Source organism: Crotalus tigris, unplaced genomic scaffold (assembly GCF_016545835.1).
Source record: "Crotalus tigris isolate CLP2741 ecotype Arizona unplaced genomic scaffold, ASM1654583v1 scf7180000024339.11422700, whole genome shotgun sequence".
Classification (NCBI taxonomy): Eukaryota; Metazoa; Chordata; class Lepidosauria; order Squamata; family Viperidae; genus Crotalus; species Crotalus tigris.
The window spans coordinates 5960846-5981971 of NW_024100509.1; the positions used below are offsets into that span (position 1 = coordinate 5960846).

At 37.8% G+C, this 21126-nt stretch overlaps 1 protein-coding gene across 3 annotated transcripts in view; it reads left to right on the forward strand.

Moving 5' to 3' along the window:
- Nucleotides 1-21126, forward strand: part of KAT14 (lysine acetyltransferase 14) — a 115260-nt gene that overhangs the window by 4327 nt on the left and 89807 nt on the right. Inside the window, exons 1-3 of one of the 3 annotated variants that reach the window (XM_039326137.1) lie at nt 274-303; nt 1544-1662; nt 3735-3817. In XM_039326137.1, coding sequence (XP_039182071.1) covers nt 1653-1662; nt 3735-3817 — 93 coding nt within the window. In that variant the 5' untranslated portion in view covers nt 274-303; nt 1544-1652. Of the gene's footprint in view, nt 1-12; nt 304-1543; nt 1663-3734; nt 3818-21126 lie in introns of those variants that run through there. The other 2 variants (XM_039326136.1, XM_039326135.1) reach the window with 2 other exon arrangements.

Consider the following 21126-nt stretch of genomic DNA (forward strand, 5'->3'; position numbering starts at 1 on the left):
TAGAAGAAAACATTTTTATATAGTGAAAATAATTCTCCATAGGCATAATGGATAAAAATGCATACATGAGTGACATGATGACTTGTCATGATGATGAAGCTACAAGAACATCTCCTTCAGAAGGGCTGGAAGAGGGGGAAGTAGAAGGAGAGACTCTTCTTATAGTAGAATCTGAAGATCAGGCATCAGTGGATCTGAGCCATGATCAAAGTGGAGACTCTGTGAATAGTGATGAAGGAGATACATCATGGACAGAGGAGTTATCTTATTACTGTGAAAGATGTCAGAAATGGTTGCCAACAAGTAAGACTTCTTAATTCTTTATATTGTGTCCTTTGTGAATTGGAGTTTCTCAAATTTACAGTTTTTATTCTGTTTTGAACGTAAGCACACATGTCCATGAAGAATAGTGTCTTAACACAAGTTTAGGTATTCTGCTTTAACCATCTGGTGTTTCTTAGAAATGATCAATTAGTTTTGTATGAACTGCAGAAGTCTGGAAATGTACTTCCTGAGGTAAACAACATTGAAATAATTTATGCTTACTCCAAAATAAATAACAGATCCTAGTCCTCTTAAGACACAAATAAATTGGGTATGTTTAGTTTAATGAAGAGAAGGATGAGGGGTGACATGATAGCAGTGTTCCAATATCTCAGGGGCTACCACATAGAAGAGGGAATCAAGCTATTCTTTAAAGCATCTGCAGGCAGGACAAGAAGCAACAGATGGAAACTAACCAAAGAGAGAAGCAACCTAGAACTAAGGAGAAATTTCCTGATAGAACAATTAATCAGTAGAACAACTTACCTCTTGAAAATGAATGCTCCAACACTGGAAGTTTTTAAGAAGAGACTGGACAGCCATTTGTCTGAAATGGTATAGGGTTTCCTGCCTGAGCATGGGGTTGGACTAGATGACTTCCAAGGTCTCTTCCAACATCATCATCATCATCATCATCATCATTATTATTATTATTATTATTATTATTATTATTATTTATTCATTAGACATGAACCTCAGTCAACTGAACATTCAAATTAGCTGGCGCTGATGGTTGACATGGGTTGCTACTAGCATCCTAGGTGCCAACCAGGTATCTCCTTAAAATATAAGATGTTCTGAGTAGCGCAGTTTTTTGTAACATTGCTGGAGTTATTGCAGGAAGCTGCAGTTTCTTCATGTATTTTGCAAAGTTTTTGGACATAGTTCCCAGTGCCCCGATGACAATGGGTATTACTGTTACACGTTTCATCCATAATCGTGCAGTTTTGATGGCCAGGTCGCGATATTTCGTAATTTTTTCCAGTTCTTTTTCTTCGACTTGAGCTAGTCACTTTTTCTCAGGCCTGCAAAGGAGACAATAGCAAACTACTTCTGAAAAAAACTTGCCAAGAAAATTGCAGGGATTTGTCTAGACTCTAGGCAATTTCCAAAAATCAGACATGATTGAATTGAAAAAAAGAACACTTTGTAAAATACCTCATAATGATGTGACTTACACTGTTTTTGTGGAGAAAAAAGGACTGATTTTTATTTACAGGTCATACAAGAGAGCAGATCACCTATCTTAAAGGTGATAACTTTTTCAAGTTTACTTGCTCTGATTGCTCAGAAGATGGGAAGGAGCAATTTGAACGGTTGAAGCTAACATGGCAACAAGTAAGTAGCAAGCTAATTAATATAGTTTAAATAAGGTAATGATAAAATAGTTCAAATTTCTTTATACGTTAACATTAGAAGAGTTTTTTAAAGTATTTCTTTCAATACCCTTTTCAGTAAACAATGTTTCTTTTCATGTCTGTGTGTGAGTGTGTGTGTATGTATATGTATTTAAAGATTATTTGAGGGTAGTCGCAAAATATAATACCAACTATACTTAAAGGAGAATAGAAAAGTAAATAATGCAAGAAAAAAGAATAAGGAGAAAATCAGAAAGAGAAAAATATATAAAGAAGTTACTTCTAGCCTTTATCACAACTATAATGAAATTTAGTGATTCTTCACCCCCTCTAAGGTTACAGACATTTTTTTCTATCTTCTATCACTTTTATCCCATATTCCATCTCTTACCTATAAATAAATCCATAAAATTTCCATCTATTCAACCCTAATGTCAGCAGAAGGTCTGTAAAGGGTTGCCTGAGATATCATATCTTGTTTTGATCAAATGAACCAACTTTATATACCTTACTTTCCCTTTTAACAGTCTTAATTTTTAATTCACTCAAATATTGTAGGATTCAATTTCTCTTCATTTCCTTTATGTCCAAGAATTTTTCAAGATTTTTAACAAGCCTTTTTTGTAAATCCAGTGGGGGGGGGGAAAATTATCAAGATTTGTCTTTAAATTTTAAATCCTCAGCCAATTTCTTTTGTAGATCCAGTGAAACATCCTCTTCTAAATCATTCCCTTAGTAAATATTTTGGGCATGGCTTATCAATAGATGCAGATCTTTACTGACATTGTTGATATTGTGGCTACTATTTTTAATTTCCTTCAGTATGTTCACTGTTAGAATATTTACAACATTTTGCAGGTTAGTAAATCTTTCCTATACTTAAACTTTAGTCTCTTTGTCCAATTTTTGAAATCATGAAATTGCTTATGTTTATTTTGTCATGTGAAAACCAAAACAATCTGTTTCCCACAAAGAATGTTTATTTTTAAAATTAATTCCAAAAACATATTGTAAATGTTTCAATTTTCCCATTTTATTTGGATCCTTAATTTGTTTACAATTTTCTAAGATCAAAATTATATTTAATATTTTGCTATTTACTTCAAATTCTTTAAATTCTTAAACCTATGATTAAAATTTTCTTCATTTAGAACTGAAGGTACTCATCTAGTGTTTTCAAACTTGTCAGGCCAAAAGTCTCTAATAGTCTGGAAGTGGTTAATGACCAATTTCTGAAACTGATTAGAAACTAAGGTTTTGTAAACCTAATGTTCTTTAGAAGTCTGTGCTGCAATTGTGAACAAAATGCCTAGTCCATAGCCTCTCAGCCCTCAAACCTATTGAAAATTGCTGTCCTGTGGTCTTCTTACAAAAAGTAACTGTCCAGAGCACATGTGGGCAGTCTCCTGTCCTTTCTTTATACAGAGAAAGTTCCAAGGAACTAGTCTATTCACTGGTTCCCTGCTCTTTGCCACAGCTGCTGGCTCTGCTTTTGTGAGTCTACAGTTCACCATACCTCCCCCAGAAGTCCTAGAATTAAAATATGTTTGATTGTTGGTTATGTTAGTCTATGCTTGTTCTCAATGTAAACAGTTTTCACTTTCAAACATTTTAAATCTCTTCTCATCCCACTTATAATAAACTGTACTCTGCCATTCTGTAACTTGAATCTATTAGTTCACACTGATTCTTGGACGATAGAACAGAGGGTATGCCTTTTGTGTAGCAAGCCTACATTTTTGTGTATAAAGAATTCTTGTTACAGTTAGCATTTACATTAACGAAGTTCCAATTATTTTTGTAATTGTCCAATATCCTAAAAGTCCTTTAGTTTCAACTTTATATTCATTTTAAAAATCATTTGCATTAAAATATGAATCTGGCCCCAATATTTCTTTGCTTATCACAAGTACACTGAAGATAACAAGTTCCTTGCCCTCATAAAGATGATAAGATGATAAAAATGCTTCTTGCAATCCTGGGGAGCAGAGACATAATAATCTCTTCAAAAGTTTGAAAAACCCCTAAACAAGCACAGAGTTGCACCCATAGGAAAATGGCTGAATAAAAAGAGGACTTGGAGAGAAGAGACAGCTGTGGAAAACAAAGTTTTACTTGGATGCAGTTTTATTCTGGTGAGTTCAGCTGAGTAGAGAGGAACCCTTCCCTTTGTTATGCTGTGTGTAGGGGGGGGGGGAGAGGAAAATCACAGCAACTCAGCATTTATTATATCTTTTCTCTATAAAAACTGTACTCTTTTAAATTTTTCAATATTAACTGCATAGTTCTTTTTATCAATAACTGTGCATACTTTAAAAGGTAAAATTGAAAAGTGATTTAGGTGTATATCTGTTTGCAAAGGTGTTTCTTTTCTCCAAGTACAAGTACTTTACATTTATACAGTGAGGGGAAAAATTATTTGATCTCCTGCTGATTTTGTTTGCTCACTGATAAAAAAATGATCTTAATGGTAATAGTGAGAGACAGCATAACAATAAAAACATCCAGAAAAACGCATTTCAAAAAAGTTATAAATTGATTTGCATTTTAATGAGTGTAATAAATATTTGACCTCTTTGCATAACACGACTTAATACTTGGTGGCAAAGCCCTTGTTGGCAATCACAGAGGTCAGACGTTTCTTGTAGTTGGCCACCAGGTTTGCACATACCTCAGGAGGGATTTTGTCCCACTCCTCTTTGCAGATCCTCTCCAAGTCATTAAGGTTTTGAGGCGGAGTTTGGCAGCTCGAACCTTCAGCTCCCTCCACAGATTTTCTATGGGATTTAGGTCTGGAGACTGACTAGGCCACTCCAGGTCCTTAAAGTGCTTCTTCTTGAGCCACTCCTTTGTTGCCTTGGCCATGAGTTTTGGGTCATTGCCATGCTGGAATACCCATCCACAACCCATTTTCAATGCCCTGGCTGAGGGACGGAGGTTCTCACCCAAGATTTGACAGTACATGGCCCTGTCCACCATCTCTTTGATGCGATGAAGCTGTCCTGTTCCCTTAGCAGAAAAGCACTCCCAAAGCATAATGTTTCCATCTCCATGTTTGATGGTGGGGTTAGTGTTCTTGGGATCACAGGCAGCATTCTTCCTCCAAACATGGCGAATTGAGTTGATGCTAAAGAGCTCAATTTTGGTCTCATCTGACCACAACACTCACCCCAGTTCTCTGAATCATTCAGATGTTCATTGGCAAACTTCAGACGGGCCTGTATGTGCGCTTTCTTGAGTAGGGGGACCTTGCAGGCACTGCAGGATTTCAGTCATTCACAGCATAGTGTGTTACCAGTTGTTTTCTTGGTCCCAGCTGCCTTGAGATCATTAACAAGATCCTCCCTTGTAGTTCTGGGCTGATTCCTTACCGTTCTCATGATCATTGAAATCCATGAGGTGAGATCTTGCATGGAGCCCCAGACCAAGGGAGATTGACAGTTATTTTGTGTTTCTTCCATTTGCGAATAATTGCATTAACTATTGTCACCTTCTCACCAAGCTGCTTGGCGATAGTCTTGTAGCTCATTCCAGCCTTGTGTAGGTCTACAATCTTGTCCCTGACATCCTTGGCTGTTGTGGAGAGTTTGGAATCTAATCGATTGATTGTTTCTGTGGACAGGTGTCTTTTATACAGGTCTTTTATATCATTTTAAGAGAGTGCTCCTAATCTCAGCTCACTACTTGTATAAAAGACACCTGGGAACCAGAAATCTTGCTGATTGACAGGGGTTCAAATATTTATTTCACTCATTAAAATGCAAATCAATTTATAATTTTTTTGAAATGCGTTTTTCTGGACGTTTTTGTTGTTATTCTATCTCTCACTGTTAAAATAAACCTACCATTAAAATTATAGACTGATCATTTCTTTATCAGTGGGCAAACTTACAAAATCAGCAGGGGATCAAATAATTGTTTCCCTCACTGTAAGGATTAAAATATCCAAACTGTAATTTATATTTTATATGAACTAAGTGATCTTGAATGAACTGAATATGAATTTTTCTATATATTGAATGATCCTGAGAAAACTGAATGATCATTTATATAAGACTTTGTTTATACTACAAGGCTCTGCTTACACTATAGATTCTGGCTGTTTTAAAGCAAGGCTTTACACAAACCATAAAGCAAGACTGCAAAATATTAATGAATTGTAAACTAATTTAACAGGATTGAAAAACTGCTCTAAACTGCAATAAGACACTAATGATTCTATTTATCTGCAATTATCACTCTATGTTTTTGTGTCGGTTACAAACTACAAAGACTACAATATTTTTGAAACTTTTATGTATTATCGCAAACTACTACTTTTCTACTTTGTACACTAACTACAAGCTGATATTTCATTTTTTATTATCAGCTAAGATCAGTGGTTCTTAACCTGGGCGATATTGCCCCCCAGGGGGCGATTTCATTTTTCAGGGGGGGGCGATGGAACGAAATGGGGCGACATGGGGGCGAAGGAACGAAAAGGGGGCGATATGGGGGCGATGGAGCAAGAAGTTTTGGGGACACTTTTGAGACTTTTTCATACAGTGAATCGCTGTATATCTGTCATACAAAAACATCAGATCGCTTGCTATTAGTGGACTGAATTGTGTTTTCAAATGTTCCTCCAGCTAGCTTCAGTACAGAACGCCGTACATATGTGAAGACGCATCGCTTCATGCGCGTTGTGCAGCAGCCTCTATCCATACAGTAGCGTGCCATTGGCTAGAATATGGGAGATATGGGGAAAAGACTGGAAATAAATTATTTGCATCGATATGTCCTGATGAACAATTTTAAAGAAAACAAAAAAAGTGTTTGCATAAATTGAAGAATTATTTCCTATGTTGTGATTGAGAGGTTATGTTGGGGGAGGGGGGCGATGACAACTTCCTCATTGGCTCAAGGGGGCGATTCATTCAAAAAGGTTAAGAACCACTGAGCTAAGATGCTATTTTTTCTTTTCAGTTGAGATTTTATTTATTTTTTCATCTTTTATTCATCTTTTTTTTATTACATCTGTGGATTATAAACTACATCTAGAGGGCAACATCATTTGCATTTAAGTTTTACTTTAATATTAGCCACAGCAGAGACAAAAAGGAAAACTAAGAACTCCTAGATCTAAAGAGAAATTTCCTGACAGTGAGAACAATTAACCAGTGGATCAGCTTGCCTTCAGAAGTTGTAGGTACTCCATCCCTGACAGTGGATGGACAGTGATTTGTTCAAAATGATATAAGACCTCCTGCATGAGCACAGGATTGAACTAGAAAACATCCAACTCTATTATTCAATTCTTCTATTATTCTAAAAGACTAATATTTAAGATTATACATTTTTAATTTAAATTTTAAAAAATCTTGGGAATTTTGAAAATGATTTTTATTTTTACATGAATTTCTAAAATTGTTAACATTTTTGAAAAATCCGTTTAAAAATTTAAATAGAAAATTGAAATTTTGAAAACATTTAGAATTTTTAAATTTGATTTTTTTTTAATATTTGGAAAAACCTTTTACATTTTTGAACATTTCAAAAACTTCTGAAATTTTTAATGTTCAAATGAACTAGTCACAAAAATAAGCATAATCATGGGAAAAGAGACTGATGCTCTATGATTTCCAAAATATGTTATATTTATGTACCCATGCCTACAGAAGGCCCAAATTACAAATATCAAATATAAACTAAGTGAATTACTTGAAGAAAAAGTAAAAGTCAATTCTAGCCACTCTGAGACTGAACCTACAAACAAGAAACTCCAGCCAAAGGAAGAAGACTATATGCAAACTGAATAAGGAACAAACTACCAGAGCCTGTACCTTTAGACCAGCGGTTCTCAATGTTTGTGTGACAGCGACCCCGTCACACAAACGTTATGCGCATGCGCGGCGTGCATGGGGGGGGCATGCGCGGTGCGCATGCGTGGCGACGCCCCCAGAGGGGAGAAAATGGCGGATCACCGCCTTTGGCGACCCCCGAAAAATGGTCGATCGACCCCAAATGGGGTCGCGACCCATAGGTTGAGAACCACTGCTTTAGAGACATATTAATGGCAATATTTCACTCATAGAAGAAAACAGCAACAATGAGCATTGTCCCTGGTGTCTTTTGTAGTCCAGTCCAGTGCAGCCCCATTGGAACGGAGCAATCAATTTCATATCCTCCCCCTGGAAGAAATCATGCAGACACCTGGAGAAGGGACATCATCAAGTGTTCCTGAGACAGGAAAAAAAAGTAGCCCAGAGTTTCCCAAGGGAAAAAAAAGCGAGTGTTGGTGATAAGAGATTCAATTCTCAGGTGGAACCTAATCAGTAGTCAGTAGACTGGGCAATCAATCTAGGGAGGTATGTCGTCTCCCTGGAGCAAAAATCATGTGGTTGAGAGCCTTACTAAAATAAAACCAGGGATTTTAGGGATTACTATTCCTTTCTTCTGTTTCATATGGGGACAGATGACAGAACAATGAACCCGAAAACAATATCAAGAGACTATGAGCAACTTGGCAAAAAAGTTAAAGAGTTAGGAGCACAGGTGGTGTTTTCATCTGTACTTCCAACAGAAGGTCAATATCCATTTAGGGAACAAAGGATTTTAGAAATAAATCACTGGATTAAGAGATGACTTCGGATTCCTAATCCATGACCTGCATTACATATAGCAAGGGTTTCTGGTAAGAGAGGGACTGCACCTCATAATAAATGGGAAGAATATATTTGGAAAATGACTGGCTCAGGTTATCTGAAGGGCTTTTAACTAAAACTAAGGGGGGGGGGGGAATAACCAATCTTTAGGACCTAATCCCAAGCATAAACTCCAAGACAACCAGTGAAACGAGGTGGGGAGTTAGGGGAAGGAAGAAAAACCCAGACATAAAGCAGAAGATGTAGGAAGCGTACCAAGGGCCAGGCATAAAAGGACTCAGATGCCTGTACACTAATGCATAAAGTATACTATAAGTATAAAAAAGTATTTTAAAAATATAAAAAACGGAAAGAGGGACACATAACTAAGGCAGAATGCCAGCATGTAGGTATCTTTGTATATCATCTACAAAGATGAAGTCAGGAAAGTTAAGGCAAGTATGAATTGAGACTTATAAGGAACGGTTGCTAGAATTAGGTATGTCTAGTTTAACGAAGAGAAGGGCAAGGGGGGACATGATAGCAGTATTCCAATATCTCAGGGGCTGCCATAAAGAAGAGGGAATTAAGCTATTTTCCAAAGCACCTGAAGCCAGGACAAGAAGCAACGGGTGGAAACTAATCAAGGAGAGAAGCAACCTAGAACTAAGGAGAAACTTCCTGACAGTGAGAACAATTAATCAGTGGAACAGCCTGCCTCCAGAAGCAGTAAATGCTCCAACACTGGAAGTTTTTAAGAAGAGACTGGACAGCCATTTGTCCGAAATGGTGTAGCGTTTTCTGCCTGAGCAGGGGGTTGGACTAGATGACCTCCAAGGTCCCTTCCAACTTTACTACTATTACTTGCAAAAAATGTCAAAAAAAACCAATAAAAGATTTTTCAATATGTAGAAAACAAAAAAAAAATCAAGGGAATGATAAGTCCACTTATGACAGAACATGGCAAGTAAGTGACGTCAGCAGGGAAAGCAGAGCTTCTCAATCCATTGCATCTGTGTTCACTCAAAAGGAAAAAATAACCCAACCTGTCAAAACTAGAAATGTAAAATAGGAATACAAATTAAAATAGGCTTAAATTGTATCAAATTCCATTTTAAATTGCTTTTATAAAATTTTAGTAATAATTTGTTGCTGGAACTTTGCACCTTGATATGGCCCAAGGGCTAATCAATAAAGACTTTATTATTAAAATTAAAATATGCAAAAAATTGGTAAGAGAATCTTTGTCCACCTTAGATGGGTTCAAATCGCCAGGACCAGATGGATTGCATTCCAGAGTTCTGAAGGAGTTGGCAGAATCATTCAACCTGTAAAGTCTTATGTCAGCTCCCAAGAAAGCAGAACTCTTGAGACAGGCATCATCTTAAAATGAACTTTTATTGAGAGACAGTGACAGCAAGAAAGCAAAGCAAGATCTATTATTTTCCCACACGAAACGTTACATTAAAGCATCCCTTAGAGACCCCACCCCAACAGCCAAAAGTCTGGTTTGATTTTATCCAGTCCTCAGGTGCGAAGTTGTTATGGGAACCAAGTTGATAAGCGTAGTTCCCAGGCACCATTCATAGGGTTTCGGTTTCCTCTCGGCCTCTTTTTTTATATATAAATGTTTTATTAATTTTCTATTTTCACAAACAAGTGCCCAATAGGCAACGTGATGATTGAGTCCATTAGTAATTCTGTGGTACATATAAGCTTCTTCAAACTAAGTCCAATATTACACCCTCCAGTATATCCTCTCTTCTTGTAATAACCATTTTTCCGCACTAAGCAAATACAATTCTTATTATTGTTAGTAATAAGTAAATAAGTAAATACACAATTTCATAACATTTTCTAATGTCAGTAATATCAGTTTAAAATATTTTTTCTAACCAAAGCATATCTTAATTGCATTTGCACTCGATTTCCATTTATTTAAACCATATCGTATTTTCACTTTTTTCAATTTTAGTTTCCCATCTATGTTCATAGTATCCCAATCATTTATAATTTCAAAACAAGTTATATCTGGGCAACCAAAAGCTAATTCAAAGTTCTTAACATATTCTTATGTCCCTTTTCAAACCAAGATATAATATTTTGATTACAAATCCTAACTATCTACTTATAATAATACTTCTATTTCTAGCAATCTATTCTTAACCATATTCATACATCTAATTAGTAATATAGCATCCCCTCTAATAGGTCAAAGTTTCTGTTTCCTTCAATCTTACTCTAGCTTTCTTCCTTTGCCAACTAACTTTCCAAGTCAGTGCATTTGGATCATCAAATAATTCTTCCTCTATTTTTGTATATTATTTGAAACAAGAAAAATAATTTGATTAAAGTATTTTTGGAAGAACTAGCCCATTGGTATTCATTAAACCACCTCCCTCCTTCTCCAGTTCCCCACAGTTCTGTTAACGGCTTTATCTTCCATCAGCTCTCCTTCCTTGTCATCCAGTATGTTCTGAAACCTTGGTTTGTAAAATGTCTTTTCCATGTCCAATATTATTGTTCTGTCTTCTAAGTTTTCATTTATCTGAATCTGGTCATTAGTTTCTTCCTTTAGATCGTCAATGTTTGTGTCAGCATTCTCTAGTTTTCCTTCTATTTTCTGGGTTGCTGGTTCCTTCTCTGTAGTTGTTTTCTGAATTTGTAGATTTAAATTAGAAAATTGTTCTTTTATCTGCTTTGTATTATTTTTAACCTGATCACAAGCTAAAGCAATTGTTTTTTGTATTAATTTCAACATGGAGAGAATTTCTTTCTGTGGTTCATCAGTATTTTGTTGGTATTTTGTTGGCAAACTAAGGCTACTGGAAACAGATGTTAAAGATGGCATTTTACTATTTAAAGCTGAGTATGAAACATCCATTTAATTTTTTTTGTAAGTAGCCTTTATAAAATTATCCAATCTACTAGCCGTTTCTAAGCCTCCCCTAAGCAGATATAAGTAGAATTCAAATTTTTCTGTCCAGTAAGAAATATATCCTTTCTATCCAGTGAGAAAAAAGAACCATTGAAGGTTATTTAACAATCAAGATTTATAATCCAAAGTGTTCCATGTTTCTTCTATAAGAAAATAAATCCACAATATAGTTCTGAAAGCCAGTATTAGTTTTCAAAATTCAGACAGGCCAAATTTAGAATAATATTATTTTCTCTGCCACACAGATAAGTAGCCCCCAAGCCTGTCACTTTTTTCTCAGCTGCAATTCTCAATAGTAAAAGCTTCCAAGGCCAGCCAAAGTCTTATGTAGTTCTGGGCTTCAAGCCAGGTTTCTTTTAGGCCTAAATAAGTTATAGTACCATAATTCACCACTATATGTCATTGACGCCATTTTCCAGTTTTTAAGATCCAAAACTTATATTGTAAACTTTTCAAGTCTTTTTTTTTAACAAAAAGGTCTTAAAAACACTTTTAGTCCCCAAAGTGTGTGTGTGTGTGTGTGTATTTCTAAAATTTGGATTGCTAGCAAAGAATTAAGGAAGAACTGGAATAGCTATTTCGAACTCTTTAGTTCTTTTCAACCAGACATACCCTTCTGAGATTCAAACCTGGGCTGTCTGCATGTTAGGCAGCTGTAGGAACTGGTCCAACACCTTAAAGCCACAGGACATGAAATTGACTTTAAAAATACCAGAACCATTGCCAAAAGTGAACATTTTAATAACAGAATAATCAGAGAAGCCAACGAGATAGAAAAACGCCCACACAGCATGAACAAGCGAGATGATACCTCCCGCCTACCAGCCATTTGAAAACCCGCCCTTATTGACAAACGACTCCCTAACACAAAAAATGATACCAGACCCACACTCACAAAAACCACACAGGAGGTCACCACCACACATCCACGCAAAAAAACAAACCCAAAGCCACACCGATGACGAGGCACGACCACAAACCAGAAGCCAGACCACAGCTGCATCATTAGCCACTTTAAACCCCTCCAATCCATACATGAAGCAAACTGACACCCTCCATGAAGAGGAGGCACGACCACGAACGTGAAGCCAGAAAATAGCAAGGCAGCCCAAAATCTTAAACCCTCTGCAACTCAGACTAACCTGAGCACAACCAAACAGAACACTCCCCCAGCCAATCAGAGCACAGCCAAGCCCCTAACCATTCAGAACACACCTCCACCCAATCAGAACACAGCCAAGCTCCCACCCAATCCGTTCATACCCCCACTGGCAGTTAAAAGGAAGAAACAGCTAAGACCACACATTGCTGCTCAAAGCACGAAGCTGAAAACACCAGCCTGAAGATGACGAATGGGACTTCGTCGAAACGTCGCCAAGACACTTCCAATTTTACGCGGGAGAAAACCCAAACAACCAAAGACCTACATACAAATACCCGTGAAAACCTCAGAAAACATATATATATATATATATATATATATATATATATATATATATATATATATATATATATACCGTACCGTATATTCCGGCGTATAAGACGACTGGGCGTATAAGACGACCCCCAACTTTTCCAGTTAAAATATAGAGTTTGGGCTATACTCGCCGTATAAGACTACCCCTCTTTCAACGCACACCAAATAAAAATTAAAAAACATCAGATTTGATTTCAATATGGTAATTTTAATTCAAATGCTTATGACATAAAGGTACTTAGCAGGAAAACTGTCACTTATAAACATAAGGCTGTTTGTCATCAAACATGTAAACATAAAACAGTGCAAGTGATTAAACTTTTCCTAATTCACTCTAAAGCTGAAAGGAAGGATAAGACAATAAACCCATGGGAGCTGCCGTGCTATTTGTTTTCTAAGCTGTCAACCAAACTGGAACTGATGATGATAGGAGGAAGATAACAAACAATGGAGAGAGCAAGTGCCGGGCAAGTCCCTGGCGAATCAGCAACGCCCATCATAACTGCAAGCTATTTTTATAGGTTTTGCTGGCATGATACTTTCCCTTTAAAAGCCTTTAAAATCATCCTGTTCATCATCTGATATCATAAAAATATCAATGACATCTTGTGATACATTTGCAAGGCAGTCATCGTATGGATCGAATTCCGTATCAGATGGTGTGGTCTCAGCTTCGGCTTCCTCTTCATCTTGCCACAAGTAGTCGTCCTCCATACCATCTAATGAATTTGATATGCCACACTTCTTGAAAGACTTGATTATTGTTTCTGCATCAATATCATTCCAGGCTTTTATGACAAACTTGCACAAAACATCCAATTGTGGAGCACGCATGTTTCCTCCTTTTGTGAATGACTTTTCGCCACTAACCATCCATTCATTCCACTGTTCTCGAATGCAATCTTTAAATGGCTTGTTTAGGCATACATCCAGTGGCTGTACTAACGATGTTAATCCTGCAGGAATAACTGCCGCATCTGTGTTTAGTCTTGCAAGCTTTTGCTTGGTGCTGGGAGTTAAATGAGCCCTGAACATATCCCACACCAGTAGACTACGTTTTTGAATAAGTCCACCTGGTCGCCTGCTCCATACATTATCAAGCCATAGCTTTACCCCTTCTTCATCCATCCAGCCTTTTTCATTCACATGTACAAAACAACCAACAGGGAACTTGAGTTTTGGCATTGTTTTTCTTTTAAAAATAATCATTGGTCTCAGTTTGGCACCATCAGCTGTGCATGCTAGTACCACTGTAAAACTGGACTTCTCATGTCCTGTTGTTTTAATTAAAATTGTTTTTTCACCTTTCTGATGGACAGTTTTATTTCCAACCATATCAAAATTCATTGGAGTTTCATCCATATTTCCAATACTACTTAATGCATAGCCATGTTTAATGCGCTGTTGTATTATGTATTGATGGAAACTAATTACTTTGCTATCAAGATCTGCAGGTAATTTTTGTGCAATTTTCGTCTTTTGCCTCAGTACCATATTATGTCTTTCCAAGAATCTAGTACACCAGGATGCAGTGGCCTTAAATCTGTTGCTGTGATCTGGGTTAGATTTGGCCCACTGAAGTGCAAACAAACGTATTTTATTTCGTGTCACTACATAACCGTTTTGGCGATGCTCATTCACCATGTCTGCTACATGTTTTTCAAGTTCTGGCCAATGTGGGGTGCCTCTTCTTAATGCACACTTACCCCTTGGCATACTCTTTAATGCTTTTTCATTTGCTTTCCAGTCCCGAACCATCTTTTCTGTTACTCCATATTGTCTTGCAGCAGCGCAGTTATTATGTTCCATGGCAAAGTTTACAACTTTAAGTTTGAAACTGGCTTCATATTTCTTTCTTCTTGCTGGTGGAGCCATGATGGGGTCTTGACTATTGGACATTTGTATACTGTACTGTATGTATTGGTGCTGTACTGTATGAACTGGTACAGATACTGGTGCTGTACTGTATGTACCCAGTATACAACAACCAGCCAATCACAGCAAGCGATGAACCTTGGCTGGTTGTTGTATACAAAGCCTGCTTGGATTGGGTGGATCAGCTCTCCCTGCCTGCCCAACCCTTCCTGTCATCTTATAGGCCAGGGGTAGGCAACCTTGGCTCTTTTATGACTCATGGACTTCAACTTCCAGAATTCCTGAGCCAGCTATGCTGGCTCAGGAATTCTGGGAGTTGAAGTCCATGAGTCATAAAAGAGCCAAGGTTGCCTACTCCTGTATAGGCCCTAGGGAAAAAATGGACAAGCTAATTCCATGAGGGAGGGGGAAAGGGAGCACAGTTTCTGAGTTCTCATTGGCCACCTGTAAGTCCAAATGAGTAGCTCAGGGTGTGTGCGTGCACGTGTAGGCATGCGTGTGACTCCCTGGGTCCCTTCCATTGCCCTCCCCCCAGTAGCAAGCTTTGGCTTGGAGCAAGCAGGCTGCACACAGGGATCTCCTCCTCTCAGTCTTCCACCCTGCGAATCCTCCACAGCCTCTCCAAGCTGAGTGAGCAGAAAGCCTGCCTGTTTGTCAAAGGCTCTGCCTTGTCAATCGCACACACACCTTGATGAAAATTGCCCTGCCTGCAAAAGGACTTCTCAGCAGTTTTTTAAAGCAACACTACCAAGAATGAAATTGGAGACAGCCAGAATGTTTAGGGAAGAAGGAAAGGAAGCAGTTAATAAACTAAGTAAGAAAGGCATTCGCCCTTCGAAAACTTGCATTTCCATAAATGTGATAAGTTGCCCCCTTTTCAGGTAATGGGGGGGGGGAGTAAATGCTTTCCTTTTAATTTGTTATTAAAACTCAGTGCACTACAGTATTTATAGATGGGAGCCAGATTGACCAGCCAGGATCTGTCATAAATAACATCACAAATGCACCATGCAAGTTTATTTAGGCGGGGGGGGGGGTGGAGAAACTGCTTGCATAAGCTCGGTGGAAGTCGACAGGCAAAAGGATTGTGTAGCTGTTTTCTGTTCCCACTCCATTCCTGCTTCATGAATCCGAGAGGAATTTAGCTGACACCCCTCCCCTTCCAGACCCATAAGCTCCGCCTCCCCCAAGCTACTCTCACCGGCAGTGAGAGGTAAACGCTGAAAAGCTTGCATGAAGAAGCACTGAGAAGTGCCTCGAATGGACGCAGATGCTTAGGTTTGTTTTCATTATATAAAAAAAAACACCTTACAATTCTTTTCCCCCCTTCCCCATTACATGGGCCATTCCTTTCTACTTCCTTTGAATGAATAAATCGGGATGGCCACTACCAATCTGCAGTTCTGGAGGGGTGGGCAAGGAATTGAGATGCAAAAGGGAGGGAAGAAGAGAGGAGACGGTTTGCAATGTAGCATTATAGAATGGGGATTAAACCTCCAGGAAATCTTACCGTCACAACAGCCAGATAATGCCTATCGTACTCTCAGAGATATCTTTAGTTGATCGGCTGGTTTTAATAATAACCCTAGGACTCTTTTTGAATGAGAGAGAGGGGGGGGGAGAGAAAACTTGCTGAGTAATATTTTTCCGGCGTATAAGACGACCCCCCACTTTTGCGAAGATTTTAAGTGTTTAGAAAGTCGTCTTATACTCCGGAATATACGGTATATATATATATATATATATATATATATTCCAAATAAGTCTTATAGGTTTTGCCATTTTCCCCAAGTAATTAATTCGCCACTTTTCTTTTCTGAGGGAATGGGGCGGAAATTTCCTTTCCCTCTTTCATCTGGGGGGAGTACTTTGGGCAGATTTTCAGGAAGAGGTCTGAAAATCATAAAGAGAGATCAGGTGTCACCTAGTTTCATCTATGTTGCTGTAAAATTGCTTGGTAGTGCTTGTTGTCTTCTGTTGTCAGCAGCTTCAGACTGACTACACAAATGCAGCCAGTCTTTCCCCCACCAGTTTGGAGGGCATCCTCAGATCAAACGGGAGGGCTTCCACCCTCCCCCTTGCAATCAATGAGAGTCCCTTCCTTGCTTGCCGCCTCTATGGGGCGACTTTCGACCCTTTCCAGGGTCCCCCAACAGAGTGAAACCAAACGCGAAAGACGGAGCCCCATCTTCCTGCGTCTGCATCACCACAACGTCAAAATCGGAAGCCTCCTCTCGGCCTCTTGATCTCCTCCCCTAGGCACGGAGATAAAACAGATGGCTCAGGGCATATTCTTTCTTACGTTTACACTCCATACCATCCTCCCAGCAGAATAGCACAGCATCTTCCTCCCCCCTCCCAACAGAATGGCAGACCCGAACATAGAAAGAAAAGCTATATAATAAATGAAGGTCTGACAGAACCATATCTTTCAAAGCTTGGAGCACCAGGTAACTACCAGAGACCTGGAAAAGAGCTGATGTGGTTGCCATCTTCACAAAACGGGGAGGGGGGATCGCATCCAGGAAACTACTGATTATACACTAATCAGCCTGACATCAATATTTGGGACGATCCTGGAAAAGATAATCGAGTAACAGACCTGCAAATAAGCAAAGCAAGCAAAGTTATAACCTGAAGCCAATACAGCTTTGCCAAAATCAGATCATGCCAAACAAATTTTATTCTTTGATAAAGTGACTACATTGGTGGACCAGCAAAATGCTGTGGACATGATAAAGCAGACCGCAAACTACTTCTTAATAAATTAGAAAAATGTGGGATAGACAGCATCACCCCCAGATGGATTGATAACTTGCTGACAAACCACACTCAACATGTAGTCCAGGGGTGTCAAACTGCAGGCCCATGGGCCGAATGCGTCACACCAAAACCGCACCCACCCCATTGCCGACAATGGGGAAAAAGTCACAATATGTTGCGACACATCACGTGACGTTGCGAGTTTGACACCCCTGATGTAGTCTATAATAGAACTACATCTGCATTTGGGTACTCCCAAGTTTCTGTCTTAGGCCCAGTACTCTTCAATATCTTCATAAATGATTTAGATGAGGGAATAGAACGGGAACTCATCAAATCTGCAGACAACACCAAGCTAGCAGGAATAGCCAACACCCCAGAAGATAGGCTCAGGATCCAGAAGGATATTCACACACTTGAACATTGGGCCCTATCTAACAAAATGAAACCCAATGATGAAAAAAATAATATTTTATGTTTAGGCAAGAAAAACCAAATGTACAGGTTTAGAATTAGTGGAACCTGGCTCAATAGTAGCAACTGCGAGAGGGGTTTAGGAATCCTAATAGATAACCATTTAACTCTGAGCCAGCAGTGTCCTACAGCCATAAAAAAAATCAATGCAATCCTAGGTTGCATTAACAGAGACATAATCAAGGACATGCAGTTTTGCGCCATAGCGCGCAGCCACGGGATAGCGCAGTTCTGCGGCCAGTTTGGTCCTGCCAGGGGACCCTAAATGGATCTGAAGTTTGCCCAGAAGAGGTGACCATGAAGGAGGGGCGCTCCGTTGATCATGAAACAATGGTGGTCGTTTCATTCAATCTGGGGGAAGCCCTCTGACCCGACAGGAGAAAGACTAACGTAGCATCAGCGTCTAGCCCACGAGTCGGCAACCCGTGGCTGCGGAGCCGCATGTGGCTCTTTGAGCTTTCTCCTGCGGCTCCCAGCCTCCTCCACAATTTGCAGAGAGACAGAGACAGACAGAGAGAAGGACTTGCGCTTCCCTATATAACAATAATATTTTTTTGTCTGAACAAAACTGGAAAATGAACAATTACTGACACTTAGTGGAGAATCAGAGCACAGAACACTAACAATAATGACTCAGAAACTGTCAGGATGCCTAGAAACAAAGAATAATCTGTTCCCTTAAATTTTATATAAACTTGAAGACAACTGGGAACAAAGAGTTGGCCCAGCCATAAGATTAAAAAGTGTCTGAAAGAAAAATACTTGGACTGTTGACTAAATTTAAGGATTATTTAGAGAAAAAGAAAAACTTTGGCTCTTGACTAATCTTTTAGAGGAGAATCTACAGGAAGGATTTAAGGTGGCTTAACATACTGAATTACAATTTTGACTGATTGATGATTAACCCCTGAACTAAAATATTGATGAAAGACTATTTGAAGGGAGGAGACAACATGGATACCATATACTTATCAACAAATAACAGGACATCACATTCAATGTTCATCCCTGAAGGATTTAGCCTGGAACATCAAAGACTCTCAGAAGCAATATTTCAAGGCAAGACAAATACTTTCCAAGAGGAAATGTATGCAACGTTACGACAGATACAAATGACAATAGATTTAAACCACGAGGAAATTCAGAACAATTTTGATGACATAAATAAGCACATCTCTAATCTAAATCTACAATCAAAAACACCCAGAAAATGATGGCGAATGAACAAACAAATCAGATAACAGAACACAAATTAAGAGAACATGATCATATTGACGAAGCTATAAATGAAAAGAATTATAATCCAACATAAACAGGAAAAAATTACAAGACTTTGATATAACAATAAAAATGGAGTGGGCTATAGATTTCCCAGGAGAATTATTAGAGTTTGGGAGACAGAAAGTATATATCCTACCTATTCTATCTTCTGTATTCCCAACAATACTTGCAAAAACACAGGAACTGCCGGGTAAGCAGAATATATCAACTTGGAAAGCTATTCAGCAAAAGAAGAAGGCTAGAGACCGATTCAAAAGATTTGAGTCGCTCTACCAGATGGAGTATTACATGAGTAAACACTTGTTTGAATATGGTTAAAAGAATAGAGAACTTTGAACATAAAGGAGCCCTATAACAAGAGGGATTAGAGATTTAAGTAATATAGTATGTTTTACAATATATGAAATGTAAAAATATTGGGATGATGTAATTTTTATAAATATAAGTGAAATATAAGCTGATCAGAAAGGATGTTATACCCAGATGTTATAAGATAGATAAGAAGCACAGTATTTTTATAATACATGGAATATGAAAATATTGAGATGGTGTACCTAAATGGAAAAAATTGGATATTTAGATGATCAACATTGAGAAAATCATGACTGATAAGAATAGATTGAATAAAAGGGGAAATTAAGCTTAAACAAAAATTACGAAAATAGGATGCATGGTGAACTAATGAGATGATGGTTAGAAGAATAATATAAGCTGATAAAAATGTTATACATAGATGTTATCATTATCTGTATAAATATGAGAAATGTCTATATTTAATCATTTATATATTGAAAATATATAAATTATATTTGTTTAAGGTTGAAGAAGAAGAATACAAATGGGAGAAGAGAAGATCAAAGAAATATATTATTAATTAATATACTAATTATGGAATTATCAAATTTAATCATTATTGACTGCTAATTAATTATTATTGCTTTTCCTCCCCTCAAATATATAAAACAAGACAACACATTGTACACCAGGCACTGGAGATTGTTATTGTTAAAAAAAACCAGAGATATGATCAAGATTATGTGAAGTGTTAATACCAATTTATAATGCCTTGGTAAGATCACACTTGGAATATTGCATCCAGTTTTGGTTGCTACAATATAAAAAAGATGCTGAGACTCTGGAAAAGTGCAGAGAAGAGCAACAAAGATGATTAGGGGGCTGGAGGCTAAAACATGAAGAAAGATTATAGGAATTGGGTATGTTTAGGATTAAAAGAAGGACTAAGAGTGACATGATAGCAGTGGTCCAATAATTGAGGGGCTGCCACAAAGAGGTGGAGGGGTCAATCTATTTTCCAAAGCACCAGAAGGCAGGACATGAAGTAGTGGATGGAAACTAATCAAGGAAAGAACTAAGGAGAAATTTCCTGACAGTGAGAACAATTAACCAGTGTTGTAGGTGCTCCATCACTAGTGCTTTTTAAGAAGAGCCATTTGTCCAGAATCATATAAGATCTCCTGCTTGTGCAGTTGGTTGAAGTAGAAGACTTCCAAGATGCCTTCTTACTCTTATTTTGTTATTCTGCCTATTGAATAATATAATGTTTCAAAACTCGTTTCCATAATCAGTTTCAACAACATTTTATTAATGTTAGCAATAACACGTTTATTATAATTTCACAATACAATTACAAATTCTTTTTTTTTAACAGATTCAAACCCTTAACTTTTTTGTCTAAATTCAATTTTAAGTATGTAAGCTAATGACAGACATGTCCTTCTGATTCCAACTCTTCTTTTTACCTGAGACTAGGTTCAACTTGATTAGAAATTTTTATATGATCATTAAGTCCACCAGTCTGGTCTGAAAAAAGCTTCCTGATCTTGACTTGGTGGGGGATAATGCCTGTGAACTGTAGGATAAGAAGTTCTGTGTATTGTCTTGTCTATGATGTGAATTTATATTATGTAATATTATGTAATATTATATTACATTATATTACATTAATAGCTAATTTTGATTTACTTTACTGCTCCAAGAAAGAATAGCATATCA